Here is a 27,306-nt window from a genome sequence, read left to right as displayed (position 1 = left end):
AATTAACCTAATCCTAATAGTGGATTATAGGTAGGTAGCGCTCGGATAGACTTAGATACTTCGCGGATTTATAATTCTACGATATACTCGAAGCTGTCTAAACGTTAGAAATATACGATAAAGGGAACCTATTAGGATTAACCTATTAGGATTAACCCCTTTAGGGTCGTAACCCTAACTTTGTTTGTATAAGGCCGCTATTAGAATTAACCTAATCCTAATAGTGGATTATAGGTAGGGAGATATAGAAATAAGAGAGGATTATATACTATATAATATAGAGCGATAAAAGTTATATAGTTTAGGTATATAAGGTCTAACCCTAAACCCGGAACTATATACTAGAATAAGCGTAATTAATATAGATATAATATTAGAGAGGACTAAAAACCTTATAGAGTTTTTAAATTAATTTACTCGCGTACGAGCCTATAATAGAATTATAGATAATATATTTATAAGGTACGATACGGCGCTATCGCGGTAGTCCTTAAAGAAGAATCGAATTATAATGCTCTTAGCGAGAGTTATAACGCTCTCCGCCTTATCTCTACGGGCGTAATTAATATAGATATAGTATTTAAGGGAACTAAAAACCTTATAGAATTTTTAGATTAATTTACTCGCGTACAAGCCTATAATAGAGTAATAGATAGTATGTTTATAAGGTATAATACGGCGCTATCGTAATAATCCTTAAGAAAGAGTCGAATTATAACGCTCTTAGTAGGAACTATAACGCTCTTAGTAAACGTAACGCTAGCTTTATAAAGACGACGACTTTAAAATTAAACTGCTTACGTAATATACGGGCCCTATACTCGATAAGATATAGAATCGAGAGGGAATTAAATATCTAAGAGAATATAGTAAGAAAATCTATATAATTCCGATATATAAGGCCTAACTCGAGATCCGAAGATATACTCTAGACTAACCCTCTTTACCCGCGTAGTAGTTATTCGCCGTGACCCCTACTAGTTTTACTTTATATTTCTAATAGGCTCTACCTAGACGTATTTAAGGATACCTCTAATATTATAATCCGCTATACGTTTATACGAGTTCTCGATCTCGCGTTATTCCTCGTACCGACCCTTTTATCTTCTATATAATCTCTTTATTATTAGGCTCTACCCGAATTTACTAGGAATACCTTTAGGATAATCTACTACGCGTTTATACGGGTTATCTACTACGCTCTTTTATCCTTAACTCCTTATATCTTTATCCCTACCCTCTTTAGTATTAGGTTTTATATAGGTCTATATTCTAAAACTAGACTCTATTTCTCCCTATTTCTCCTTAGTATTAACGACGAGCTCTACCTATTACTCGTTAGGCTCTACCTAAATCTACTAGGAATACTTCTAGAAGTAATTCGCTACGCGTCTATACGGGTTCCTATCCTTCGTTTATCTATTCTCGAGCCTCTTTTATACCCTTAGGCTCTACCTAAACCTACTCGGTAATACTCTCGAGATTATAATTATTATTAGGTTTAGAGTTAGGCTTACTTAAAGTACGCCGTATATACCTATCCGTTACTCGAATAGGATCCTTATCTATAGCGAAGGTATATAGTAGTAGGCTAACGTACTAAAGAGTACTAATATTAATATTACTTAGGGGGTATAAGGAAATTCGTAGTAGTAGGAGATATAGGATAGTAGAGAATATAGTAGAGCGCGTATCGCTAGTAGAGGGGCGTACTAAAGACTACGGGGAGAATAATCTAGATAACTTCCTACGTACTACCGCTATAGAGGTTACCTATAGTAGAGCTTAATTATACGAACTAACTATAAAGACTCGAGCTTATATATGGCCGTTCTATCGCGATAAGCATCTTCTATCCTATCCGCTCCTATCGTGTTAGGAAGCATACGTCTATATCTCGCGTAAAGTACATTCTAGTCCGTAAGGCACATCCTAGTCGTATAGTGCGTCGAAGTCGGATCGAAGATGCTAGACACGCATTCCGGTATTAAGGCGCCATCGCTTTTACTACCGCTCGGAGTGRGGTCGACTACGGGTCGTCGGGGAGCTGCTTAAAGGCTCGGTGCTACTTATAGGCTTGTAGGCTTGGTGTTGCTCGAAGGCTCGGTGCTGCTTACAAGCTCGGTRCTGCTTGTAGGCTCGGTGCGGTGCTGCTCGAAGGCTCGGTGCTACTTGTAAGCTCGGTGCTGCTTACAGGCTCGGTGCGGTGCTGCTCGAAGGCTCGGTGCTGCTCGCAGGCTCGGTGCTGCTTGCAGGCTCGGCTCGAAGGCTCGGTGCTGCTCGCAGGCTCGGTGCTGCTTGCAGGCTCGGCTCGGAGGCTCGGTGCTGCTCGCAGGCTCGGTGCTGCTTGCAGGCTCGGTGCGGTGCTGCTTGGAGGCTCAGTGCGGTGCTGCTTGCAGGCTCGGTCCTGCGTGCAACAATCATGAAGGTAATCTTCCCCAACTTCTTGCATGAAAGCGCAAAGGTTGATGAAAATTTGACCGCAGCGACTGCTCTCTTCACTGAAAAGAGCTTTCGCTTATAAGTCGTGACGACTTTGCCACATCTCGACTTTGGACTAACCCCGAGGGGTATGGACTTCAAAAGAGATCAAAGTTCCATTGGGGAGCGCGTTTGGCTTCTCTCCGAGACGCTGCTACTCCACCATCTTATCCTCTTCCGCCGCCAGTATCATTGGGGGTGGAGGAGGCCACTTGCCCTTGGCCTTCAAGACGGGCACGAGAAAAGAGTCGGCAGCCAGTGGTCGAATACCGGTCACCTCCTCGTTCAAGCGCTTGCGCGTCCGAGCCCGAGCATTCGTACTGGTGAACATCGCGTCTGGCGTGTGCCAGTCTGGCCAGAGGTCAACCCACGCGGCAACACCGAAGAGCGTGAAGACCGCGTTGAGCCCGCTCTCCCGACCCTTGCCTTTCGCACTGGGCTTAGAGCCGCTGGCGGGCGCGGGTGCGGGAGCAGGAGCAGGAACAACGGATGCATCTTCATCTTCCTCGATGCGGGGTGGGATGGCCATCTGTCCGGATTTCACGAGGTTGTAGATCCTGTCGATGGCCTGCGCTTCAAGGGCGGCCTTGTCGTACCTGACCTTTGCATCTCGCTCTTTCTGGTGGAGGCGTTCGGTGGCGCGATCGCGCAACTTCCAGTCCACCTTGTGGCCGTACAGCTCGGGCACTTCGATGCATGCCTGGCGGAAGTGCTCCTTGCCGCACGTAAAGCACGGGTTGGTGCACTCGGTCCAGGCATGGCCGTCGCGCTCCGGATCGTGGCACGTCAAGCAAATAGTCTTCATATCTTCGTCGTCGTCGCGGGAGATATTTTTGAGGGTTGGTTGGGTGTTGTTCGAGTGGAAGTGCGAGGTGACGCGAAAAAGTTTGTGAGGTGACGCGAAGCGGAACCGTTCCGCAAAGTAGTTCTAGTAAGTCTCCGGCGAGAATCTGTAACCACCTTACCTAAGGTAGGTATCTACGAGCCACGATCACCCGCGACCTGTGAAGGCCTCCTGCGAGTGAGTACCTATATCGACAACCTTCTACGACCTACGATTCCCCGCGACGTCCTTCCCACGATAATTCTGCCCACGATAATTCCCGCTGCTACGAACACTGCACGGACATGCCAAACGATGAGCCAGAGGTGATATGGGAATACACGGCCGCCGGAGTGCAGAGGGTCATCGCGGTCGGGAGCACCAGCTTCATCGGGGACGTTGGTGGCAATCAGGTGCTCAAGTATCCTCATGTTGCGACCGATCGCGAGGCCATCGAGCATGAGGCGCGGATTTACGACCTCCTTGGCCACCATCCAAGGATATTACGGTGCTACGGGCTCGACGAATCCGGCCTACGACTGGAGAAGGCTGCCAATGGAACACTACGTGACACTCTACAGACACGCAACAATGATCCTCGCGAAGAGTTAAAATGGTCACGACAGTTGGTAGAAGCCGTCGAGTACATTCATACAAAAGAAGTTTTCCACTGCGACATCAGCCCTCGAAATTGTTTCATCACCAGCGAATACGACTTGCAGTTAGGTGATTTCCAGGGGAGATATCATGCGCATGGCAACGTCTACCAGGGCTTCTGCGCCGAAGGTACAAAGTCGTATCTGCCACGATGCCCAGGAACAGCAGATCACTACTCCGATCTCTTTGCCGTAGGAAGTGCCATCTACGAGATCATGACAGGGCACGAACCGTACGAACACCTGGACAGCATCGATGACATGGAAGAGATAGACGCGCTGTTCAAGGAAGGCAAGTTTCCAAGCACGGATCACCTCTTAGCTTGCAATGTGATTCAAGGCTGTTGGCGACAGAGGTACGACTCCGCCGGGCAATGTGCAAAGGATTTGGCATCTATTGAGGCTCAATATACCACGTCCCCATAAAAGGATTGGCTAAAGGCGTTACTGTTCGGTCGAACAGCCCGAACGTGAAGAGTTGCAGGACATTAACCTTTCCAGGCGGTGGCCGAGAATGAGGCGATTACGAGTATTGTCGCTGAACCGAAGCTGGAGTTGATGAATGCGAGCAGCTTCAACAGCGCTTGACGACTGCTCCAACGACATCATCACCCACTTCTCAGTCTAGAGCTGATGCGTCGAGAAAGTGAGCGCTCGCCTCAATGCCCGCATAAATGTGGAAGGAGAGCAGCGTCAATAGGCGCTCATTCAAGTCTTCCGAACCATAGCACGAGGATGCACCGAGACCGGTCTCCACAGAGAGTCAACCATTGCTGCACCTTCAAGTAAGTATCGATTTGATGCCGCTGATAGTTTACTCCAGGGCCGATTTGCGTTGATGTGCCCTGTGCTGTCTTTCGTTGTAGTTATTGCGGATCGACGGTATGAGCAGTAGGGATCATAGAGAGCCCTGAATAGCAGATGCAGTCTCACAGGGGCGTGCAAACTTGGGTCTTCCCATTCCCGCCAGACAAGCAAATTAATCCCACCAAGTGTGAGATCATCTACTTTTCACCCCTCAACTCCTCAATCCTACCCACTAGATCTCTCTTCTGAATCTTCTTCGAGGTGTTGTACGGCCAATCCTGCATTCTCAACTCCTCCAAGGTCCACACCCCACCTTTCAACCCTTGATCCACTCCCAACTTCCTCCTCACATACCCATCCATCTCTTTCTTCCTCTCCTCTCCTCCCGTCATCCCCTTTACCACAGCAGCAGCCACATTCCCATGATGATCGTCTTTCACCCCTACAACAACGACCTCCACACCAAATCCACTCTTTAAACATCCCTCCAACACGCTTGGTATGATATGCCTCATATGCAGCACAACAATAATGTCCTTTGTCCTTCCAACAATATAAACAACGCCCGTTCTGTCCATCACCGCTGCATCCCCTGTCTTGAACCACCTTCCTTTGTCGTCCTCATAAAAATCCTCCGCAGCCCTGCCACCAAGATATCGATTGATGGTAGCCACGGAGCATACGTGCAACTCTCCTTGCTCGCCCATTTTCGCTACATCTGTCGTACCAGGCTGACAAACCCGGGCAATTGTCCCCGGAAGCGGCCTGCCAACTCCTGCAACGCCCGTCGACTCATCAAACTTCAACACCTCTGCATCTTGCCCAACAAACCCAAACACCGGTGCACCCTCCGACATACCCCAATGAGGTATGAATCTCGTCCTTTTATGCGGAAACATCTTCCTCGCAGCATCGACAAGATCGTGATCGAGAGTATCCCCAGCAGTCATGACAACCTTCAACGTCTTCGTTGTGGCGACGTCCGTATTCTGCTTCGAAAAGTGCCCGTACAGCAAATGCACCATGGCGGGAACAAACCAGGCATGCGTAATCTCCATCTCCTCGAATGTAGCAAAAATCTTTTCCATGTCAAAATCGCTGCCGTAGAAGATTGTAGCGCCACCAGCTGCCCATGCGTTTAGACAGCTTAGATAGCAGACGGGACGAAATGCTGCTGCCGTGACAAGATGCCGAGYTTTGTTGTCGAACTGAACATTGTACAGAGAGTGATACTGTGTTGTTTGAGCAATCAATCCACGCACCGTGACAACGCAGCCTTTAGGGAGGCTAGTGGATCCCGAGGTACACATAATGAGAGCAACATCTTCGAGGTTTGAATGATGATCAGGTATGGTGGCGTCTCCGTCGAGATGAAGCTGATTGAGAGACTGCCAGCCTTCAATTCCTCCGATATCCTTACACATCAGTTTGAGCTTGATTGCGCCAACTTTCGATCGATCAAAAGCTCGAGCTTGAACATCATCCAGCACAACTACCACGCTCGACTTGAGATTTTCACTCAAGCTTTCCACCTCTTCTGTTCGCTCCAAAGCTCTCGGGTCCATCGGTACGAGAACAGCTCCCAAACGAGCAGCCGTCCAGAAGAGGAGGGTCCACTCGGCAGCACTGTCATTATCCAAAAAGGTGTAGATTGCATCTCCAGCCGCGATGTTGCTTCGAATGAAGAACGCCGACAATCGCTCAACAGCTTCAAGCAGCTGATGATATGTCCAAGACAGATGCCCGGTTTTGCTTGTTTTCTGTGGCACCAGATTGCTCAAAAGATCCGCATGCTGATGTGTCGCGATGAAGGCTGTACCTCCTTGGTTGGCCTTTGCTTCCTTCGACAGCCATTTCCAGAGCGATTCTGGCATGTCTTCTGCTTTCCCGCCAGAGAACTCTGCAAGATCTTGCTCGGCCATGACCAAGTTATATTTAGGAAGACGGAAAGGAAAAGACTTGAGACGTGCAATGAAAGCATTTGCTGAAGAGGGGTCATCGTCATGCTTCAAAGTTCAAGACGATGGATCCGATGCTTTTCCTGGTGCGCATCTACACCGTCTTTGGTCACTGCATGACTCTGTTCCGGTGCCGTCGGAAGGTGGCCGGCGATGACCAGCGAGGCAAGAAGCTCCATCAAGCATTTCTTCGTCATGATTTGCAGGCTTCGCCGCTTAATTTTCATCTTCACGAATGTTGACGACAGAGACAGAATGCAAAAAGAAGAACTTGATCTAAATTGCAGTAAGAGCTAGGGTTAGGGCTCTCGGAACCGGCCCGCGATGGCGCCAACGACGATCACTGATCCTGAGGACCTCTTCTTCCTCGACTACATCACCAACATCCACAAAACGTCTCGAAGATGCCTAGTAGATCGCCTTCAAAGACTTCAAAAACTTCCACCGACAAGACACCTTCCCTCAACCACCTGATTCGGTGCCTGAGATATCTCTCGGTGCAGCCCTCATCATTTGTTCACCAACAGGTCCAGGCAATCTTACGTGYAGATCGAACCATTGACGTCGACAAACACGATGGAGAAGGCAACCTTACATATTGCAATGCCAAAGCTGAGATACGAAATCTATACAAGAACTTCAGACCGAGCGACCATGATGGACCAACACTGTCCATGATTCTAGGAATGAAGCCGACTCTGCAAGGTTCCACACCCCTCGTTGAGGACAGGCCTACTAATGCCGAAGAAATAATGTTGGGACCAGAGCAAGATTCTACAAAAGAGGAGCCAAAGAGCGTCGCCACCACGAAAGCTTCCAAACGCGACATTGCCATAGATCTTTCATCCGACTCTGAGGAGGACGCAGCTCTCTCTGACGGTGGACCTTCCAGCAGACCTTACAGCCATTCTCAGCTGCGAGCAAGAAAGCGCAGGCCAGATAAGTCCATTCGAAACTCACAACGTATCGAGCTTCGCAACAGAGCTCTCCAAGAATTGCATGAAATTGATACCCTTTCTGCGAGACCGCACCCATTCAAAATCCGTCGACGTGCTCGTGGCCCTGCTTCAATGAGTGTCTCACTCGGCTCGAGACACCCCAGGAAACCAGTCGAGCCAGACTTTGTTCGTCATCGTCGGCCGGAGAAYAAAGATGTCTGGTATAGCCATCTTGTCCCGGACACCCGTGAAGACTGGGCAAGCGGTCATCTCACACAAATCCACAAGCGATGTCTTTCGAATATCGCCAACATTGAGGAAACGATTGCGGGAGTACGAGCTAGCTCGCCGTGCAATCATTGTCAGCAGCAAGGGTTTGATTGTATCGTGTACGATCCTGATACTGTCAATCTCTACTGCGGATTAGATGAATGGCAATCGTGCAGTCGTTGCTGGGCATTGGGTTTTTCAGATGCGCCAATGGCGATTTGCAGTCGAGTTCAGGAACACGAGACATGAGATGGTCCTAGAAGATCGTTCCACAAAAAATGGCCCCGGTCCTATCCAGGAGGAAGCCTGTGGGTCATCAATTCGCTGTATTTATTCAACAAGTTGAAAGTCGCGGAGTTGAAGAAGATGGACAGTCGTGCATCTCATGACGAATTCTCCACGCAATCCGCAGAGAAGAGTGTGGGTGTCGACAGTACGAAGGGTAAATGCCACGACCTGTGTGTTGGTAAAGCGAGAGCGAAGAAGAATGTTCCTAACGGAGTCATACCCGTTGAGCAAACACTCGCTGGTAGCGTTGGGGTCTCGAGCAAATCGAACGCATCACATACACAGCAGCGAAACACATCGTCCCACAGATGCTCCCTGAAGGAGCTTCCCGATATGATCAACAGAAAAGAGAGGTGAAATTCCTCAACTGTGTTCACATCGGCAGAGTGGAGGATGCTCAACACCGACGCACTTTCTAGGGCGCTCCTCAAAACCAAGACCACGGGAAGCTGGATACGTCAGCCGCAGACAACGATTGCGGGTTCAAGCCGTTTATTCCGGGCAAACAACGGGTCTAGCAGCATTCTCGTCGTTGGAAACAACGGCACATCTGTAAGCCGTAGCCGACTTCTGGACGGAGCACACGTCTTGTCGCGGTACGGCCGATTCTGGACCCAAAMCATTCATGAGAAGTGCATCTGCCCGGTTTACGCTTCATACTTCCCAGACAAAGCGTCGTAAAAAGCTATTCACTGTCATGCTCGAATTTGGCAATGTTTTGGGGCTATCCATCACACCCTCATCCAACAGGAGGCTCCATCTCCGGCCAGAACACATCCTGCCAGTCAATCCAGTTTCCGCCAGTATCCATGAAATCCAGATCAATCTCCGGATGATTGAGAAAGTCCTGCAACGGCGGATTCACCACCGGAGCAAATGTCGGCCTAGCACCCACCTCTGCAACACCGCTCTGCACAGAATTACTTCCCACATCGAGATTCTCTCGCAAAGTCATCTCCAGCGCCTCAACATGCATACAAACCTCCTTTGCACCAAAGTTACCATTTAGCTCCAACTGTTGAAGGAATGTCCACGCAAGCAAAAAGTCCTCGCGATCGCCCATCCAGCCTGAGTTCTGGAGCAGGGCAGAAAGAGCAAGGATCGTCGCTGAAGAGAACAAAAACTGTGTGTGAAAGTAATCAAACGTTGGAAATGTTCCTTCCGCCCACGCTCTCTTCAACATCCCCATCGACTGTCGAGCACAGCGGATGCAGGCTGTCGTCAAAGATAATGCCGACTCGGAGAATGTTTGAGGTGGAGCACTGTCTTGGTGTATGGGCGTCTGGCGTTGCTTGTATAAGTGCAGCAAGATGGGTCTTGTGATGACAATCACAGCTTGGTTAAAGGCCAAATGCAGGTAGAGGATGTGACCCTCAACCCTTGAGTCGGCGTCGCTGTCGTCCAATTTGAGATGCTCTGGTAAGCCTTCTGCCCAATCCCTCAACGCTCTTACCGCGACTTGCACCCGCTCCGAGAAGGACGTCGGCTGCCTTCGCCGCACGTACAATGTGTTGACTGCATGATTCAGMATCTTTGCAAGGCGCACAGACATGACGATGTATTCAGCGTCCCCAAAATCACCTCGAATCTCCGGTGAAAGATTGGCAAGACCTTGATCTGACGGCATCCCAATCTCGACACTATCATCCGGGATTGAAGGTGGCCATCCGATCTTGCTTGCCCACATTCGATCGAATCGATATGCTGTCCACCAAAGGCGACATCGATGTTCACGCATCACTGGATCTCGCAACTGGGTTTCGCCAATCTCGATGTGCAGACCAAGTACGACGCAGAGTCGCATTGCGTGGCTTGCCAGGAGAATCGCCGTGTGACGACGATTCATGGATGCAGCGTAGCAGGCCTTGCTTCCCATTAGTAAGGCCGTCAAACACAGTGACAATTCCATACCATCAAAAGATTGACTTCCACAATATCCAATTTGGGTCTCTCCGAAGGCATGTGTGCCAACTGCATTGCTCTCGTCCAATATCTTGCACCAGGAAATGGTTCATTTGGCAGCACACATCGAGACGAAAAAGCCTCACCAATGGCTAGCAACGCCCAGATTCTGCATTTGGTGAGCCAGTCGCAATTCCCCGGGTCTTGTTTGATCCTTCGCACATCCTCCAACACCACACTCCTTCTTGAGATGTGCCAATTGCGGGAGGTCGTCTTCAAAGCAACGTCTACGAGAAATCGCACCCTCGATGCACTTGGGAACTCGATTGGTACTTCTCCAAACGAACGAAGAGCATCATCGGCCAGGTAGTTCACTCTCGGCAGATGGCTGACGGGTGCCGAAGAAGCTGCCTGCCGCAGGCGTGTTGAGAATCCTGCGTCAGCGGCCTCTCCAATGTGGATTGGGAGGTCTACATTCTTAAAAGACAAAAACCATGGTCTTTCTTCAATCAAGGGATTGCGATCCGCATTGTCCGCTCTTGGCTCGACAAGAGTTTGCGCTGCAGGTGTGGCACTAGATGTGCTTAACGAGGAGACAAGAGCAGCGAGACGCTTGTTCTCCGCTTCCAGCTTATCGAGATACCTTTGGCCAACTTTGGTCTTCTTGTCACGGACGGGATATGTGCATTCAATGCTGAGGTCGGCACATGTTGAGCATGGCGGCCCTTGTCCGTTACATTTGGTCTTCTTCTTGTGGCATTCGTKGCAGCTATCTATTCGTCAATCTGCAGAGTCGTTGTGAAAGGGGATCTATCAGACGTACGCAATGGTTCGTTTGGTGGGTGTTGATGACATTGTTGGAGATGACCGATAGGACCACGCCTACCGGAGATCTGGTCAACTTGCCGGTGGAACAAAGAACAAGCACTGGCGAAGATGCACGATTTCGCCGTTGAGACACCGACGTCGCTCTGGTCACCGATGTCGGACTGTTCCTTCATTCCACCAAGTCACTGCACGCTTACACAGCATCGTCACTCTGAATATTCACTTTCAACATTCATCCAATGAAGGATAGTGAAAGAGGCAGGATAAGCAGTGATGATGTGGCAAGACATGTGGCAGGTAAGAACGCGCAGACACCTCAAGCTACTCGACTGGCCTTATCCAGACATTGTCTTGAGCATCGAGCTTGAAGACGTTCGGCCAAAAGTTTCGAGTCGCCGGTCAAGTTTTCGCTCCTCCCGGTGAAGAGGGACAATTTTCCCCGGCATGTCTCCATATATTGTCTTTCAGTCTATTCAACCAGGGAACATACGTCCTCGCTCGCACGAAAGCTTCTGTACTGAAAAATGGCTGTACCCGCTCACGCCCCTTTAGAGGACGAAGAGAAGCAAAACCCAACACCATCAACATCTCCTTCCTCATCACCCGCTGAATCCATCATTGTCGATCTCGAGGAGAACTCGCCTGGCTACGATGTCTCAACTATACAGAAATGCCTCGTGGTCTTCACAACAAGCTTTGTCACCTTGACGGCATGCTTCAGCAGCACATCTCTCTTCTCTGCAGCAGACAATATTGCAAAAGAGTTTCAAACGGATGCCCTGACAATCAACTACTCCAGTGCTGGGATCTTACTAGCTATGGGCTTTTCAAACTTTGTTTGGGGACCACTCATACCGGTATGTCTCTCCAACAGACAACAATGATCGTACGCTAACACGACACAGCTCTGGGGACGCCTCTACGCTTGGAACATCTGCATCATCGCCCTCCTAGCATGCACACTCGCTGCAAGCTTCGCTCCTAACCTGGAAACGTTCATTGCCTTTCGCGTGCTGTCCGGCTTTCAAGGAACATTCTTCCACGTCACTGGACAAGCCATTTTAGCTGAATACTTCCCACCTGTCAAGCGAGGCACTGCGACGGGCTTCTTTCTCTGCGGCACCGTCCTCGGACCACCACTCGGTCCTCTTGTAGCAGGAGTCATCACAACCTTTACCACCTGGCGGGTCATCCTTTGGGTCCAATGTGGCATGATAGCGATCGGCCTTGCCTTTTCGTTGGTATTTCTACGCAAAGGTGGTAAGCCCGCGACGCTGAAGCATCCTTCGTTTGGAGATGTTGTCCGCATCTGGAATCCGATGAGGGTGCTCAGTCTCATGCGCTATCCCAATCTCCTTCTCACAGATCTCGCCTGTGGACTGCTCAGTTGGTCACAATACGCACTGCTGTCCTCTCCAAGACACATTCTAGTCACCCAATACAACTTGAACTCTCCACTCATCTCTGGCCTCTTCTACTTATCTCCAGCTGGCGGCTTCCTCGTTGGCACACTCATTGGTGGACGCTTCTCAGACCGTACGGTCAAGCAGTGGATCGAGAATCGGAATGGTCTACGTCTACCGCRAGACAGACTTCGCAGTGGCTTTGTCAGTTGGTTCTTGATCATTCCGGCTGCGTCACTCGTCTTCGGTTGGGGAATCAACCAAAAGGTAGGCGGATTGGCTCTACCAATCGTGTCTGCATTCTTCACAGCGGCGGGTATTCTTGCAGCCTTTGCAGGTTTGAACACCTACTGTGCAGGTAAGTACCCTTCTCAAAACATTCTTTGCTAGACTAACAAAACGAAGAGGTAATGCCGTTAAGCCGGCAGGAAGCCATTGCGAGCAAGTATATCGTACAATACACCTTTTCGGCGATTGYCACAGCCTTTGCAGTGCCACTCGCAGATTCTGTTGGTGTTGGACTTCAATCCACCGTCAGTGTGATCTTTGTTTACATTGCAGGAGGTCTTTGTGTGCTAGTGGCTCTTCGAGGCATCAACATGCAGAATTGGGTGGACAAGCGGTGGCCAACAAAAGGAATGGTGTCCCAGGCCGCTGACAGTGCGTACGATGGCCCTGCTCTCGAGCATGTAAGATCTGCTCCTTGAAGCTGGATGACAAACCATCCGATTTGCAGCTTGCACAAATTGTTAGACTTAGACTGGCACGACGACGACAGCCGCGGCGGATCCAATCCTTCTGGAAGATGTGAGATTTAACAGCTTCACATTCCCGGAGCATGACTGATTGGTCCCTCAGTCACTCCGGCGGCAGCATCACCCTACGAGAAATACAGAACGACAGGTAGTAGACTGAGCCTAGAAGTTCGATTCCTCTCTCTTCAGCTCGTCTCTTTTCGCAAGACAAGTATGCTTTGCCAAGATAAAGGCCGACAAGCTATCCTATGGCAACAATGCGGTTGGACCTTCGAGGTGAGCTAGAAGTCGGAGCATGTCTGGAGTAATCCAAAGGCTGAATATGAGAGAGTAAGTTAACGAGGCTTCGAGGATGGCGAGAAGTGCAAAGAACATTCAGAGGAGGGATCAATGCTGCAGCCGCGGACAGGGGCTTTTGGAAGGAAGCCTGTCTGTTAGATCTTGGCACTACCCCTGACACAAACGTAGCGCAAACAACAACATCGACTGGTCAGTATTTAATGGAGCCATCGGAGCTCTGGTCCACATATCAAGCTCTATGTTCTCAAGATTTCTACAAGGCGGAACGAAAGTTGCCTTCCGATCCGAACAAAACATTTACGATGTCGGACAACAATAGATCCAACACCAATGATATGTATAATGCTACGAGAAGAGAGTAGATGGGCTGAGTTGCGCTGTATGAATGGCCTCCTTTACTCTCACGTGTATCGAGCGATCGATTAGGTGCTTGATCGGGTAGTTGTGTGAATATTTGTCCAGGACTGACTTCAAAGGTGATTCGAAGAAGTAAAAGATGACACTGCGGACATGGCTGAGCTTTGACTCGGCATATTTCTCACGATTAGTTTTCAGTTGATAGAACCGACAGATTGGTGTACGTATATGGATCTTCGACTCTGCTCTTGTAAAGCTTCATCAACAACCGCTTTCCTTTACGGCAGTGATTTGTCTAAGCGGGCACATGTCACTCGCAGAGGTTACTCGTAGTGTAGTAAGACAGCTTATGCATTCACTCTTTGTGACCGGGTTTTCTTCTTCCACGACTGGGAAGGTTTGCATCCTTCTTCCTTCGTCCACGCCAAGTGGAGCAGAAGAGGCACAGCATGCCGATCAATACCTCCTAGCATCGAACCAAGAATTCACAAGCCGTGAGATCCGTCAGCTATCATTCATGGAGTCAACATCGATCGTTTACCTTCTTACCTTCATCCTTCATTTCGAGCGCGCAGTCTCTATTCGCATGCTCTTCGCTCTTTCTCAAAGTCAAACATCTTCCGCCTCCTCCAGATTCACCAACCCATTGCCCAGTGATTCCTAATAACAGCCAAGGGAAGAGTCACGATGGAGTGGGCGACGGCCAGACCTCAAAATCGACCTCTGCCTATAACATTCAAAGTCACCCCAAGACAACCTCCTGGCGCAGACTTGATCCCACATATGCAAGGACTCACAATCCTAGTTCTAAGCATCGCCTTAACTTTCTGGAGCAGTAGATCTTGGACTCATCGATTCGCGGACCTAAATGTCAGCCTCTTGTGTTTGAACATGCATTATGTGAAGCAACCTCTTCTAGCTCTAGGGCTTGCAATAGCATATACCGTGTTCACTTGCATTCCCGGCTCCTGGTCGGCCTCGAATCTGCCAAAATATTCGAAATTCAGACAGAGGCTTGTCATCGTCGAAGCCAACGACAAGGATTGTATGGTCTGCTACGACAAGGAGAACCCTCTGGCTCTCCTCCCCTGCAACCACGAATGCTGCACGGGCTGTCTAGACCTCATGGCAGCAGGCTATCAAACAACATGTCCTGCCTGCCGGACACCACTCTTCAACGCAAACGATGAGATCATCTATGCTCTCACCCGAGGCTCAGTGGCAAGCATGGTGACGAACATCATTCTCCTCTCCTTCGTTGGATTCCAAGACTATCGAGATTCAGACTGGACAGGTGTAGCTATACGCTTTGGATCGCAGTGTGTTCTCACGCCCATGCTATGGTTTTATGGAACTCTCATGTGGGAGCATGGGGATGGCTGGTGGAGAATGATCTTCTCGGCAGCGAAAAGGACACCTCTGGATCTTAAGATGGCAGTCTTTGCAATGGCATCTGGAACTTTTGCTTCTTGGGCCATATTGTGGTCCACGAGAGGGTATTTCACATGAGATTCAATGGCGATTCCAACGGATTAATGCATATCACCTGATATCAGCCAAACTATGAAGAGCTGGTGTCAAGCCGCCTGGGGAGCGTTTCCACAAGAGGCTCTTAATGATCGGAACGCATCTTCAAATAGTAGTTGGCTGGGATATATCGTAGAAGAGCACGGAGGTCGTAGACCCGATCAAGCCCGCTGATCATTAGAGCTGTCGATATGAGGATTATTTATTGGGACAAGACATCCTCATTTATTCCCGCTATAACCTAACGCATCGCTCTCTATAGAATCGACGATTTTAGGCCTGCTAGATTGCTAACTACTAGTAGAGTAGCCCGTCAATTAATCGAGAGAGCATTTTAAGGCGCTAGTCTTGTCGATAATTTCTCATATCGACAGCTCTGCTGATCATGTCACGCAGTCGTTCTAAGAAGTTTGGGGGAACAGGACCATTGTTCTGCAAGGTCGCTGTACAGCAATTTGGTCCACTTGCGTGTTGCTTTGGCCTTTTGTTTTGGACGCACAAACATGATCTTCGTCTTCCTCGTCATCACCCTGCGCCGGTCAGAGCAGTCATTATGAGGATTATTCATTGGGACAAGACAACTTCGATGATAAGAGTGGATGTTATGTCTGTTAGTGTGAAGGATTCTGAGGATGAGAGTGGATTTGATCCTAGGATTTCTCAGGATCTCGTGCTCTCTATAGACTCGACGGTTCTAGGCTAGCTAGAATTCTTACTACTAGCAGAGTTCCCCGTTACTTAATCGAGAGAGCAGTTAAGAGCGGCGTCGATACGAAGTGTTAGTAATGTCTTATAGTGTGGATGGAGGATTCCGAGGATAAGAGTAGATTCGATTGTAGGATTTCTTAGGATCTCGTGCTCTCTGCGGGCTCGACGATTCTGGGCCTACTAGAATCCTTGTTACTAGCAGAGTGGCCCGCTAATCAATCGAGAGAGCAGTTCAGGGCGGTACTCTTGTCGACGATTCCTCATATCGACAGCTCTGGCGCTAGTGGTGGTTGCCGCATGCTTGTCGTGCCTTCTCTTCGACAAGTTTCGAAGGGGCAGGCTCCAGCGACCTTTGCAAGAGCCAGGATCAAATCAAACCGGTACTTCCCTCCAGCTGCATTTAACTTGGACATCCAGCTTTCATTTTACCAATACTCCACGTCTTTGACATTCCCCTTCACGTCGACAGCAGATCATACAGCCATCATGACTCCATTTCCCAACGCATCTTCGCGGCAAGCGAGCGATCCTCATACCGATCATGTCATCCGATTCGTGGGAGCCATCACGGGAATGGTGCTATGCTTCCTCGTCTTGTACACCAGATCCCGGCTTCAAGAATACCATAAGGGACCTTTGATCGGTATATTCCTTACATGCTTCAGGCTGCAATTTCTTGGTCTTCCTCTCATCACTCTGGGAATTGCCGTCGGATACACATTCTTCGCCTGTTCTCCAGGAGACTTCGCAGCTCTCAATCTTCCGATCTACCTGGATTTCAGACGAAGTTTACCCTTCGTCAACCGCCCACCAAGAGGACTAAAGTGCTGCGTCTGCCGCCAGACCGACCGAGCCCTCGTTCAATTCCCCTGCAGACACAAATGTTGCCTTCCCTGCCTGGATCGTCGGGCGGCGACGCTCCAGATCACCTGCCCTTATTGTCGGACACGGCTTTTCTTCGTTTCGATCGCTAAACGGGGAACCCTCTTCCATGGCTGCGATCGCTGGATCTATCTTCTGGTAAAAGGAGGCATGGCGCTGGGATGTGCTGGCACGGCAATGTGTGTGATGGTCATGTTGTTTGAGATTGGGTGCGGAGATTGGAGAGGTATTGGGTGGAGAGGAATCAATTGGATGAATATGTCGGCATACCTGGCATGCCTGGCGCTTTTCAGTTATCATTACTTGGAGTTCTTCGTTCGCATGCAGCGGTCTGGCGATGACTGGTGGAGGGATTTGACTGAGAATGGGGTGAGCTGCTCGCAAGTTCTTGAAGCGCTGCTCGGCTTGGTGGCCGGTGTGTGCTTTTGTGGCATTTTTGTTGTATGGGAATCAATCAAGGTATTCGGTTGAGACCAATGGCGGCGGTGCTGAATTGGGATCGCTGATTCACTGCACAACAACCCACATTCTCTGAGCAGGAAGATGMACGAACACTCACGTTCTCTGGCAGGAAGATGCAGTATATAGCGAGCCGAGCGAGCCAGGCAGGGCTGTTCAAAGTGCGAATGATCCTTACTCAGGTATTCAACACAAGTCGATTAGTATTCATGTCAAGATTGCAGGTCCACCTCTTCCAGTCTCCTCGCTCAGTTCCCGTTCCAAAGAGTCGAGCTCCTCCTTGGCCGCAACTTCTTCGAATGCAGATGCATGTTCGAAATCAACCATCTGCATCCGATCTTCCCGGTCATTCATGATGAAGTTATATCGATTGACATCTCCATGCGTCAGACCGATCTGATGGAGTCTCTTGAGTGCCTCGGTGCATTTCGGCAGATCCGATATTGAAGCAAAGCGTCCATCCAACTTCTCAAACAAAAGTCCAATGACCCTTCCACACTCCGTCAAGTGACCCAAGACTTGAGGAGTAATCTTGGGTTCATGGAGCTGTTGTTGCTGATCAAGCACCATGTACGCCCACGTCTCCCTCTCCATGGAAGGAATCTGCCAATCGAATGCAGCAATTTTCGTAATGGCTGGTCGACCTTTGTAGATGACTTCATGCACATTCGATCGATGCCGTTTCGTTTGCTCCAGAGAGAGAGGACATCGATACGATGAGGGTGCCAGAGTGTCTCGACTTCTGGAAGTGGATCATTCGTTGTGATGATTCGCAAAGCATTTCTTGGATTGAGCCATGTGATATTCATTCTGGTCCAGTCTTCATTTGGCAGTTCAGGGAGATTCGGGATCAAGAGATACGGCCGACACATTGTGTCTTCGTCGAACACATCCGCGGCGATGGTTATATATCCGACTTTGCCTCCGTGGCGAATGCGGTAAACACCTTCTTCGTCGTCGATGAGCTGGTTGAGTACTTCGATGGATCACATTATGAAGGACTGATGTGTGTCGAGAGGTCGTGGTCAACAAGAACGAATAGAGATTCAGGGGATAGAGCGGAATTTGGGAAAGATGCACAGACCAGTCAAAGGAAGGCGTTTCACATGCATGCATGCATGGCGCCAATAAAACTGCTCCGGCCACATATTGCGTGAGTGTGAGATGTCGGCGTACTTGCGGCGAAGGCCGGCGGCAAGGAAGTCTTCAGTTTGCTGATTGTGGAAAACTGTCCTGGTGGGAAGGGAGTATCTAAGCGCCGGAATGTAATTCCTGTGCCGTAGACTTGCAGGCGGGTCGTAAAGACAGCGCTTAGCTAGATAGAAGCAGAGCTGTCGATATGAGAAATCATCAACAAGATCGGCGCCCTGAACTGCTCTCTCGATTGATTAACGGCCACTCTGCTAGTGTTAGGGATTCTAACAGGCTTCGAATCGTCGAGTCTGTAGAGAGCAAGGCCTTAGGACATAATGGACATAACTGAGGATGCCTTGTCCTGATGAATAATCCTCATATCGACAGCTCTGGATCATACAAGTGCGTTATCCCTCATATTTAAACCCAGATACCCTCATTCAGTACTCCCCTCATACAACTTTCCTCGCAACCGATCTAAAACTTGAAAGTCGGTATAAGAAATGAAGAGCACCTGGCACATCTGCAGATACTGATATCAACAGTGGTCAGTCTGTCTGAGCATTTTCCCTCGGCTAATATGTGCACTCAAGGGTACCACAAGTATCAATGCGGATGTAAGATCAAGGGTGTAATCAGCAGAGCTGTCGATATGAGGAAATCATCAACAGAACAACGCCCTGAACTGCCCTCTCCATTGTGTAACGGACCGCTYTGCTAGTAGTCAAGATTCTAGCAGCTCCAGAGTAGGCTATTCTGCAGAGAGCGAGGCCACAGAACGTCATTAAGTTGACCGAGGGTGTTTTGCCTCGATGAAGAATTTTTATATCGACAGGTCTGGTAATCAGGCAGTGCGACCGCCTATACGATCAGCAATCGAATCTGCAATGCGAATTGACACAGGTGCAAGATGTCACCTCGCGCAACTATTGCGCCAAGCACATGCCTAAAGAGTCTAAAGCCACCACCGAATAACGCGGACGTGTGGCTCAGGAACGAGGTATCCTACGCTCTTTAAGCAAGTCTTGGCATCGCAAAAATTCTTGCATGTCCTTTTCAGAATTGGCACTGGCTACGTACCTGCAATCTACCAATCTCAGGCCCTCTCGTTTTTCAGTGAGAATCTCAGCTTCCGTGTTTTGTGGCGGAATAAATCAATTCCTTTGCTCCGGGACATTGGTCGATATGCCTTGCAAATTCGGCCCTTGACCTCGCAATGTCTTGCATTATATTCACCACATCGTCCGCCCGACGGCCAGGCAGTAACAGATGTAAGAGGTGTTCTGGAATCGGGCTGTTAGGGTGCCACGTCCTCCTGACGTATTCGCAGCCTAAGCACCATAGTCCGCCTTCAGTCCTTTTATCGGGAGTCAAGTAAGGGAATGGCAGCGATGCCATGCCACAATATGCATCGTTTCCGGCATTCGATTCCATTGGCTGCAGGTGGAACTTCTGGCCGGGTGACATCAGCGGAGCTCTCAGAAGGTGGCGTAGTTGATAGTATTGCTTGTCAGAAAGACGATTTGCTGCGCGTTCAAGCTCCAGATTTTGTCTCATCTGCTCTTCAGTCCCGCCCATGATCAAAGCAAGCCGTTTAGCAGTTCCAGCGCATACAAGTCCGACTGAGCGCTGGCGGGAGATGCTGTACTTGACGTGRTATTTTCCGGGTATGCTGCGTAGAAGCGGCAATGCCTTTATGCTGGCTGCGGACAACCCAAAGCATTTCCTGGCTGTTGACGGAGTAACAAGCCACAGGCTCTGATTCTTCCACGGACAGAGGTAGCAACAACGTTGGCAGGTGGGAAGAAACAAAAAAGGACCGAATTGGTGACATGTTACGCATCTCGCAGACAGCAAGGCAGCATAGATCGTGGCTGAAGAATGGTGACGAAGAAGCCTCGTCCTCCCGAGAGCAGTGAGTGCCACGGGAGCATACCGCGTGACATCACGATACTCTGGCAAACTCTTCACGACCTCCATGCCCCGGGAGCAGGTTCTGGTCATGCCAGCAAGTGTTGCGAAATCCAGCATTGCGAATACGGCGTGGAGTAGCTCAAGCGGGAGCGCATCCATGTCTCCCAGCGTAGACACAGTCGATGMGCGGTGAAAGGTTGTTGGAGCTTTTGCCGGCTCGCTGATACAAATGACCCCATTGATGATGTGTCGGGGTTGATGAGCGGTCAGTGATATTCTGTGCTCAAGATCCGCATCTTCAAGCGTCATGTTTTCTCGCCGATACTGGGAATGATGAGATGTGGGAGCGTGGCACGAGGTGTTGTTGTCTCGTGCACGAGACGCGTCCGAATAATGCCCGTGACTTGGTCGACTTTATGAAGTGCTTTTATGCCGCTTATGCAAGACTCCTATAAATAGGTACACCCCATCTCATGGAAACATCACATTCTTTTCCAACCCCCCTCTCGTACTCCTAACACCCGACATCATCAATCTGTCATGACAAGCCCCGCTTTCATCAGACACGACCAAACCAATCGTCCCATGCGTGCATGCTTCACAGCYCATGTATGCCAAGTCTCTCGCCGGCAACTCTTTGCCGACACAGCTGCGCCATGACTTGGCATGAATCCTTCCTCCACCTCCTCGGAGGGTGAGACAAGGATAGTTTCGTAACAAACAATGGAACCCTAATGATAATAATGGGAAATCTGACAGGGAGGGGAGGTGGTGTAGCTGACTTGCCGCTCTCTCATTCTGTAAGATGATTGTTTCTCTCCCTCTCCCCTCTTCCTCTTCACTCGTCACTCATATGTGATGATGATGATGATGATGCACAAACCGCCCCGTAGTGCTTCCTGCCAACGACTCTGCACATCTCTCAAACACATCCTCTTCTTCTGCACCTTCTACTCCCCTCTCATCCTCTGGATCTCGAGGACCTCCGCTCGAGATCCAACATCCTACTTCTTCAATCCCACCTCCGCATACACACCATCCTACTCCCTCACCCGAAGCAAACAGGCAAACGCCTTGATCAAATCCGCATGGCTTCACGAAAAGACATCCTCCCGAACAAAAGGCGTTGCTCCTCAGACTTGCATCGCCATTCCCTCGCAAACCCACGAGAGAGCGAGATCTTTGAAAACAACAATTGGATCTCTATTGCAAGGCCTGAACAAGGATGAGCGAGACGGACTAGAATTAAAAGTCCTAATCGCACAATTAGAGCCCGAACTGCACCCTGCTGTGAGAGAACCCTGGTTGAAACATACAGTCGACTCCATCCTCTTTTACAACGAAACGCTTTCCGAAAAAGAACTGCTGAAAATAGTGGATTTGACGAAGAGTGCTGAAATTCGCGGGGAAGAAGAAGGAGTGCAAGACGAGAAGCAAGTTTTAGATTTCGCGGTGCTGTTGCGGGAATGCCATGAAAGCGGAGCGGAGTACATTGCCATAGTGGAAGACGATGTATTAGCCATGGATGGTTGGCTACATCGTTCCCTCTCGGCATTAGAGAGCGCAGAGGAGAAGGCCGCGTTGGATGATGATCAAGACTGTAAGTTGCCCTCTTTGCCATGTAACGAAAGAGACAACGCGACGGATAGACACTAATGCGTTGAGACAAAACAGTCCTCTCCCTCACCCTCTTCGACACCGAACTCTCCCTCCTCTCTAACCCCACCTCCACAACCCACCAAGCATTCTCCTCCCTCTTCCTAGTAACCTTCCTAGCAACTACCCTCTACACCCTCCAAAAGCTCTCCCCAAAAAGTAGAATCGGTCGAAACATCACCCTCCTCTCCGGAATCTGGCTCTGTTGTATCGTAACCCCGTTCTTGATAACTCTATACTTGGCAGCGGGACAAACAACAACCCACCCATTGCATCCAGGCCTCATGCAACCACCCAATATGCGGTTTCCCGAGGGAAGAACAACGGTGTATCCACGCCATCAAGCAGGAAATCTCCTCCAATACTTCTCCGAGGGCAAGAGGATTGGATCAGTGCGACAACTGGTAGGCGAGTATGCAGAGGAGAATGGATTGGTGCAGTGGAGTATTGTGCCGAGTGTGTTGCAGCATCTTGGGAGAGAAGGTCCTCCTGAGACGAAAGAGTGGGAAAGGAAAGCGGAAATGGGGTGGAATATCGGGTTCGAGGAGTACAGTGTGGAGAAGTTGAGAGAGGAGCACGAGATGATGGCGGGGAAAGATGACAAGGGTAGAAGGAGAGGATAAGAGCGATTATGAATTCACGGCCTGATATGAATCTTTCTGTCCGATGTGGGATGTTGATTGGAGAGGCTGGCGATCGCTGGCTGGTTGCGTCAAGGCGACGTGTGACTTCGCACTGTATGGTGTTTGGTGAGTACCTATTATTTGAGCTCCACGTTCACTCATCCACATGATCGGATAAACTTGCCGTCTATGCGCAGCGCATTGTCCGCGTAAAACCTGCCAGATTGGCTGAATGATGCAATGGAGGATTGTTGCGTGTGTTGGTCCAATTTTTGGAGCGTCTTTTTGAACATTGCAGGTGAAACTTATGWACACACAAAACTCCCTCTCCTGGTGCAGTATATCCTCGCTTGTAGTCGCTGACTGATGCTCCCACCCTTATTCTCATCCTCCATCTCCAGCCCTCTTTACATCCTCTTACGTGAAAGCCATGCTCTTCTTGATCTCAGCAATTGCCAATGCCGGGTTCAAGCCCTTGGGGCACGTTCTGCTGCAGTTGAGAATGGTGTGGCATCGGTACAAGCTCATGCTGTTGTTGAGGGCATCCTTGCGCTGCTCGGTGCGCTCGTCACGGGAATCGTTGATCCATCGGTATGATTGGAGAAGGACGGCGGGTCCGAGGTACTCCTCGCTGTTCCACCAGTATGAAGGGCATGATGTGCTGCAGCAGGCACAGAGAATGCACTCGTAGAGGCCGTCCAACTTCTTGCGGTCGGCGACCGACTGTCGGTTCTCCTTGCCCTGGATGATAGAGGATTAGTAAGGAAAATGCGAGGAGGGGGATATCAAGACAAGAACGTACATCTGGTGGAGCGGTGTCTCTCTGCAGGTATGGCTTGATGGACTTGTACTGCTTGTAGAACTGCGTCATATCGGGAACGAGGTCCTTGACGACGTAGGTGTGAGGGAGGGGGTAGATACGGGATTCCTTGGCCGTGTCGGTGGGGATGCGGCCTGTTCCATCATATCATCAGCATACTGCAACACCCTCGGTAGATCATTGTCTGAGGACTAAGACGTACACAAGCAAGCCAAAGTGTTGACGCCGTCAATGTTCATGGCACAGCTGCCACAGATTCCCTCGCGACAACTCCGGCGGAAGGTCAACGTCGGGTCGACCTCGTTCTTGATGCGAATCAGCGCGTCGAGCATCATGGGGCCCGTCTTGTTCAGATCGAGGGTGTAGGACTGCATGCGCGGCTTCTCCGCCGGCTGGTCAGGATTCCACCGGTAGATCTGGAAGGTCTTGGTCTTGGCTTCGGCGTCCATGGCGGGCTCCTGCGCGGGGGTCGTCTTGCTGGCGGGAATGGGCGTGGCCGCGGCGGTGGTGGATCCCGCGGCGTTGGTGAGCTCGTTGGTCGTCGTCGGCGTCGCCATGCCGCGGCGGAAGACGAGCGGCGTGAAGCGCCGTGTTGCGAGTCGTAGAGCCATACTGGATGGTGTGTGATTTGTTGTGTAGAGGGGAGAGTGGTCGTGAAGCGTTGTTCTTCTCGAAGGCAAACCCCAACGACAAAAGGAACGGGCGAGCGAGGCAAACGAGTGATCATTGATGAGAAAGGCACGACGCTGATTGGCTGCATCCCCATGATTCCACGATTATTCCCGAGGCTCGACGCTCGACTTATCCCCACTGCCGACGCCGCCGATTTACATCTTCACAGATCGAAAACATATCGGACATCTCGGACAGGGACTGAAACCAACATAAAATGACATGGCCCGGCGAGCATGATTCAGCGATGAGAGGATGATGATTCACGCACGTGATATTCTTCCCTCTTCGCCACACATCTTCACGTGCTATTCACACCATGTCTTCATCGAGACTCCGCCAGGCCACACATCTCATCCTCGACTATGACGGAACGCTCACCGTCAAAGACACCATGGCTCTGCTGGGCAAACTGCCCGAATCTCCAACAACTACGTGGGAGGAAATCGCCGACGCCTACATCCAAGACTGTGCTACGTTCAAGAAGCAGCCCTATCCCTGGAACAAGTATGACCGCCAAGAATACAGCAACTGGCTTGCCTCTCGAAGGTGGTTGGAGGAGCGCAGTGCCACCCGAGTGCAAGATGCTGCCTTCTTCCGTGGAGTTACTCATCAACATGTCAACGCGACCGTGGCGGAATCGTGGGAGAATGGCAGCCTGGAGCTGAGGAATGGCTGGGAGAAGCTGATGGAGCTCTTCCTTCCCGACTATGATGTAACAAATGGCGCATCTTCTCCCAGCCGTGTGAGTATCCTCAGCGTCAACTGGAGCGAGACGGCCATCCGACGTGCTATATGGCAAGCCGCCACCACTCTTCATCATCCTGAAAAGGACAAGCTGTGTCATCTCATCAATGACATGCTCATTCATGCCAATGAGATCGAGGGCTTGGGCTCGCCGTTGGGAAGTTCCGGTCGTGTCTGTCGCGGTCCGGATCTTGACATTCGTACCAGCCGTGACAAGCTGCGCCATCTACCACCCTCCCAAGGAGCGCGTGGAAGTGATGCACCTTACCTTGTCTATGTTGGCGACTCCTCCACCGACTTTGACAGTCTGTGTGCTGCTGATCTGGGAATCTGGATCTGTCCCGTATCCGAGTCCGAGTATGCGCAGGCGTTTGCAGATGTCTTCAAACCGTTGGACTTCATACCGCCTCCTTTGACGTCCTTCCAACACGCCGGTGGAAAAGACGCCTTGTTTTACTGGGCGCCTAACCTACAGACTGTGTATGATGCTCTCACCATCGAAATTACCGAGTGAGTGAGTCTTCACGCGTCGAAATGGAGAAACAGGCGCTAGTCGAAATCCATCCGGCGGCTGTTGAAGAATGTAAACAATCCTCTATCGCGGCACGGAATTGAATCCCACCACTTCCACCCAGACCAGAGAATGCGACTGCTACCCAGCCGCCATCTTTTCCGCCCATTCTGCAGGGTGAATAAACTTATTCGACATCTGGCTCCACTCCTCTGGAAGCACGTGCGAAAGCCTGGGCCTTGATGTTCGTCGGCAAACCCAGTCGATAGATCGCTGCTCCCGCTGACCCCTTTGCCTGTCAATACGCTTCGGCTGCCGGCAAATGTAGATTAGGTCGTAACTTCTCTCGTGTTTCTGTGAGGCACCTCTACCATTGAGAGTCTGCTCTTCTCAAACTACAATGACCTTAACGTGATGATATTGCAGCGGAATTGCCAGACGCGACACTCGCGCGCTTAAGCATCGTTCATCGTGCAAGCCTCTCATTGAATGGTAAGTCTTCATCTGGCATATGATTACACTTCCCCTAGTCCATCCGAGCTATCCCGTGTGGGTGCTTTTTACCCGGGTCGAGGAATGCCACGGTGCTCAAGCCGACAATCTCTCCCAGGAATGCATTCCAGATCAACACAACACGCCGCGAACAGGCACCCTCCCCTATAAGGCTCATACCTCCACGCACCAGATGGTTTCGTCCTCTTGTTCATAATCGCTGCTTTCGGTAGATCTCCATTCGTTCGATCCTGCCAAAGTACCCTCTCCCTGATCCACTGTCTTTCACGCTTCTCCTCTTCACGCCACTCGCTCAAGACAGTTTATCTCAACACCACTCGCAACTTTCGAATCAAGATGAAGTTCCGACACGGAGCAGCAGCCGCTGCCATGGCCGCCTCTGGGGCTTACGCACAAGCTCCCCCGGCATACACCGGTCCCGCAACTTCAAGCGCTTCATCCACGGGTGCAAGCATCAGCGCTGCGCCCGCAGCATCCGATCTTCCCGTCTCCTACACGACTGTAACCTACGACTACTGCGAGTCCTCCTCCCTCGAGACAATGATCACAGTCACCAACGGCATCACCGTAACCTACTGTCCCGAATGCGAAGCCTCCGCCTCCGCAACCCCAACTTCCAAACTCCCAGGCCACGTCACAACCTACACCACCACCTACCTTTCTTTGTGTCCCACAGGAACCGTGCCAGTAACATACACCGTGACGGAGAGCTGCGATGAGCCCGAACCCACCTGGACGCCTGGCCCATCGCACATTCCCCAAGGCTACACGGTAACAGTCAAGGACTGCACCGTCTGCCATTCCGATTTGGACAAGACCTCCACCATCCCCGTAACCATCACCGAGCCATGTGATTGCGACGCCAACGAGGGAACAACCGTCATCCCTACCAAGAAGCCCGCTCCAGCAACCACCACCACCCCGGCGACAGGAGGCAACMCCGTCCAACAAATCTCCGACGGACAAATCCAAAACCCCACAGGAAAACCCGTCCAGCAGATCTCAGATGGACAAATCCAGAACCCCACGGGCGCTGCACCTTCCAAAGCCCCCACCACCGGCAACCCAGCTCCCACTGGTTCTGCAGGTGGAAGCGCGCCTCCCGCATACAGCACCACCCCAGCGGGACCAGGTCGTCCCGCCGAATCTTCCGGAAAGGATATTCCCGGTGTCGACTATGGCAACACCACCAATGTGACMCCCGCTCCATATGAAGGTGCTGCCGCTTCGAGCACGACTGCTGGTGTTGCGATGATTATGATGGTTGCCGTGTTTGTCGGAGGATTTGCTTTTGCTTTATAGTAGTTGATTAGTCTTTGAAGGTATGGCATATGAAATGATAATGGAGCTATTATGCTATGATTGGGAGTCGGA

The 27,306-nt window shown here is 50.4% G+C and overlaps 13 protein-coding genes; 7 read left to right on the top strand and 6 right to left on the bottom strand.

The window, feature by feature from the left end:
* Positions 1-2,635: 2,635 nt before the first annotated feature.
* RCC_04349 (uncharacterized protein) lies at positions 2,636-3,286 on the bottom strand (the record flags this gene model as incomplete). The annotated part of the gene is made up of 1 exon (XM_023769626.1): positions 2,636-3,286. One exon carries the CDS (start codon positions 3,284-3,286, stop codon positions 2,636-2,638), a length of 651 nt encoding a protein of 216 aa, XP_023625394.1.
* A 323-nt stretch (positions 3,287-3,609) lies between these two features.
* RCC_04348 (uncharacterized protein) lies at positions 3,610-4,386 on the top strand (the record flags this gene model as incomplete). The annotated part of the gene is made up of 1 exon (XM_023769625.1): positions 3,610-4,386. One exon carries the CDS (start codon positions 3,610-3,612, stop codon positions 4,384-4,386), a length of 777 nt encoding a protein of 258 aa, XP_023625393.1.
* Positions 4,387-4,964: 578 nt separating this feature from the next.
* Positions 4,965-6,689, bottom strand: RCC_04347 (uncharacterized protein; the record flags this gene model as incomplete). Its single annotated transcript, XM_023769624.1, has 1 exon — positions 4,965-6,689. One exon carries the CDS (start codon positions 6,687-6,689, stop codon positions 4,965-4,967), a length of 1,725 nt encoding a protein of 574 aa, XP_023625392.1.
* Positions 6,690-7,129: 440 nt separating this feature from the next.
* Positions 7,130-8,182, top strand: RCC_04346 (uncharacterized protein; the record flags this gene model as incomplete). The annotated part of the gene is made up of 1 exon (XM_023769623.1): positions 7,130-8,182. The coding sequence occupies one exon, from the start codon at positions 7,130-7,132 to the stop codon at positions 8,180-8,182; it is 1,053 nt and encodes a 350-aa protein (XP_023625391.1).
* Positions 8,183-8,960: 778 nt separating this feature from the next.
* Positions 8,961-10,978, bottom strand: RCC_04345 (related to positive activator of transcription; the record flags this gene model as incomplete). XM_023769622.1 has 3 exons in its annotated part: positions 8,961-10,085; positions 10,133-10,892; positions 10,947-10,978. The coding sequence occupies 3 exons, from the start codon at positions 10,976-10,978 to the stop codon at positions 8,961-8,963; spliced, it is 1,917 nt and encodes a 638-aa protein (XP_023625390.1).
* Positions 10,979-11,475: 497 nt separating this feature from the next.
* RCC_04344 (related to synaptic vesicle transporter SVOP and related transporters (major facilitator superfamily)) lies at positions 11,476-13,061 on the top strand (the record flags this gene model as incomplete). XM_023769621.1 has 3 exons in its annotated part: positions 11,476-11,808; positions 11,857-12,712; positions 12,760-13,061. The coding sequence occupies 3 exons, from the start codon at positions 11,476-11,478 to the stop codon at positions 13,059-13,061; spliced, it is 1,491 nt and encodes a 496-aa protein (XP_023625389.1).
* A 1,596-nt stretch (positions 13,062-14,657) lies between these two features.
* On the top strand, positions 14,658-15,275 carry RCC_04343 (uncharacterized protein; the record flags this gene model as incomplete). The annotated part of the gene is made up of 1 exon (XM_023769620.1): positions 14,658-15,275. The coding sequence occupies one exon, from the start codon at positions 14,658-14,660 to the stop codon at positions 15,273-15,275; it is 618 nt and encodes a 205-aa protein (XP_023625388.1).
* A 2,274-nt stretch (positions 15,276-17,549) lies between these two features.
* RCC_04342 (uncharacterized protein) lies at positions 17,550-17,936 on the bottom strand (the record flags this gene model as incomplete). The annotated part of the gene is made up of 1 exon (XM_023769619.1): positions 17,550-17,936. One exon carries the CDS (start codon positions 17,934-17,936, stop codon positions 17,550-17,552), a length of 387 nt encoding a protein of 128 aa, XP_023625387.1.
* A 1,665-nt stretch (positions 17,937-19,601) lies between these two features.
* On the bottom strand, positions 19,602-20,699 carry RCC_04341 (uncharacterized protein; the record flags this gene model as incomplete). Its single annotated transcript, XM_023769618.1, has 1 exon — positions 19,602-20,699. One exon carries the CDS (start codon positions 20,697-20,699, stop codon positions 19,602-19,604), a length of 1,098 nt encoding a protein of 365 aa, XP_023625386.1.
* A 564-nt stretch (positions 20,700-21,263) lies between these two features.
* On the top strand, positions 21,264-22,669 carry RCC_04340 (uncharacterized protein; the record flags this gene model as incomplete). XM_023769617.1 has 2 exons in its annotated part: positions 21,264-21,990; positions 22,065-22,669. The coding sequence occupies 2 exons, from the start codon at positions 21,264-21,266 to the stop codon at positions 22,667-22,669; spliced, it is 1,332 nt and encodes a 443-aa protein (XP_023625385.1).
* Positions 22,670-23,086: 417 nt separating this feature from the next.
* On the bottom strand, positions 23,087-24,100 carry RCC_04339 (Succinate dehydrogenase [ubiquinone] iron-sulfur subunit, mitochondrial; the record flags this gene model as incomplete). XM_023769616.1 has 3 exons in its annotated part: positions 23,087-23,410; positions 23,472-23,623; positions 23,692-24,100. The coding sequence occupies 3 exons, from the start codon at positions 24,098-24,100 to the stop codon at positions 23,087-23,089; spliced, it is 885 nt and encodes a 294-aa protein (XP_023625384.1).
* Positions 24,101-24,480: 380 nt separating this feature from the next.
* On the top strand, positions 24,481-25,422 carry RCC_04338 (uncharacterized protein; the record flags this gene model as incomplete). The annotated part of the gene is made up of 1 exon (XM_023769615.1): positions 24,481-25,422. One exon carries the CDS (start codon positions 24,481-24,483, stop codon positions 25,420-25,422), a length of 942 nt encoding a protein of 313 aa, XP_023625383.1.
* Positions 25,423-26,268: 846 nt separating this feature from the next.
* On the top strand, positions 26,269-27,234 carry RCC_04337 (uncharacterized protein; the record flags this gene model as incomplete). Its single annotated transcript, XM_023769614.1, has 1 exon — positions 26,269-27,234. The coding sequence occupies one exon, from the start codon at positions 26,269-26,271 to the stop codon at positions 27,232-27,234; it is 966 nt and encodes a 321-aa protein (XP_023625382.1).
* Between the last annotated feature and the right edge of the window lie 72 nt (positions 27,235-27,306).

Source organism: Ramularia collo-cygni (genome assembly GCF_900074925.1).
Source record: "Ramularia collo-cygni strain URUG2 genome assembly, contig: RCC_scaffold05, whole genome shotgun sequence".
In the NCBI taxonomy this organism is placed as follows: Eukaryota; Fungi; Ascomycota; class Dothideomycetes; order Mycosphaerellales; family Mycosphaerellaceae; genus Ramularia; species Ramularia collo-cygni.
The sequence above is the reverse complement of the archived record's forward strand: the minus strand, read 5'-3'. Positions and strand labels throughout refer to the sequence as shown.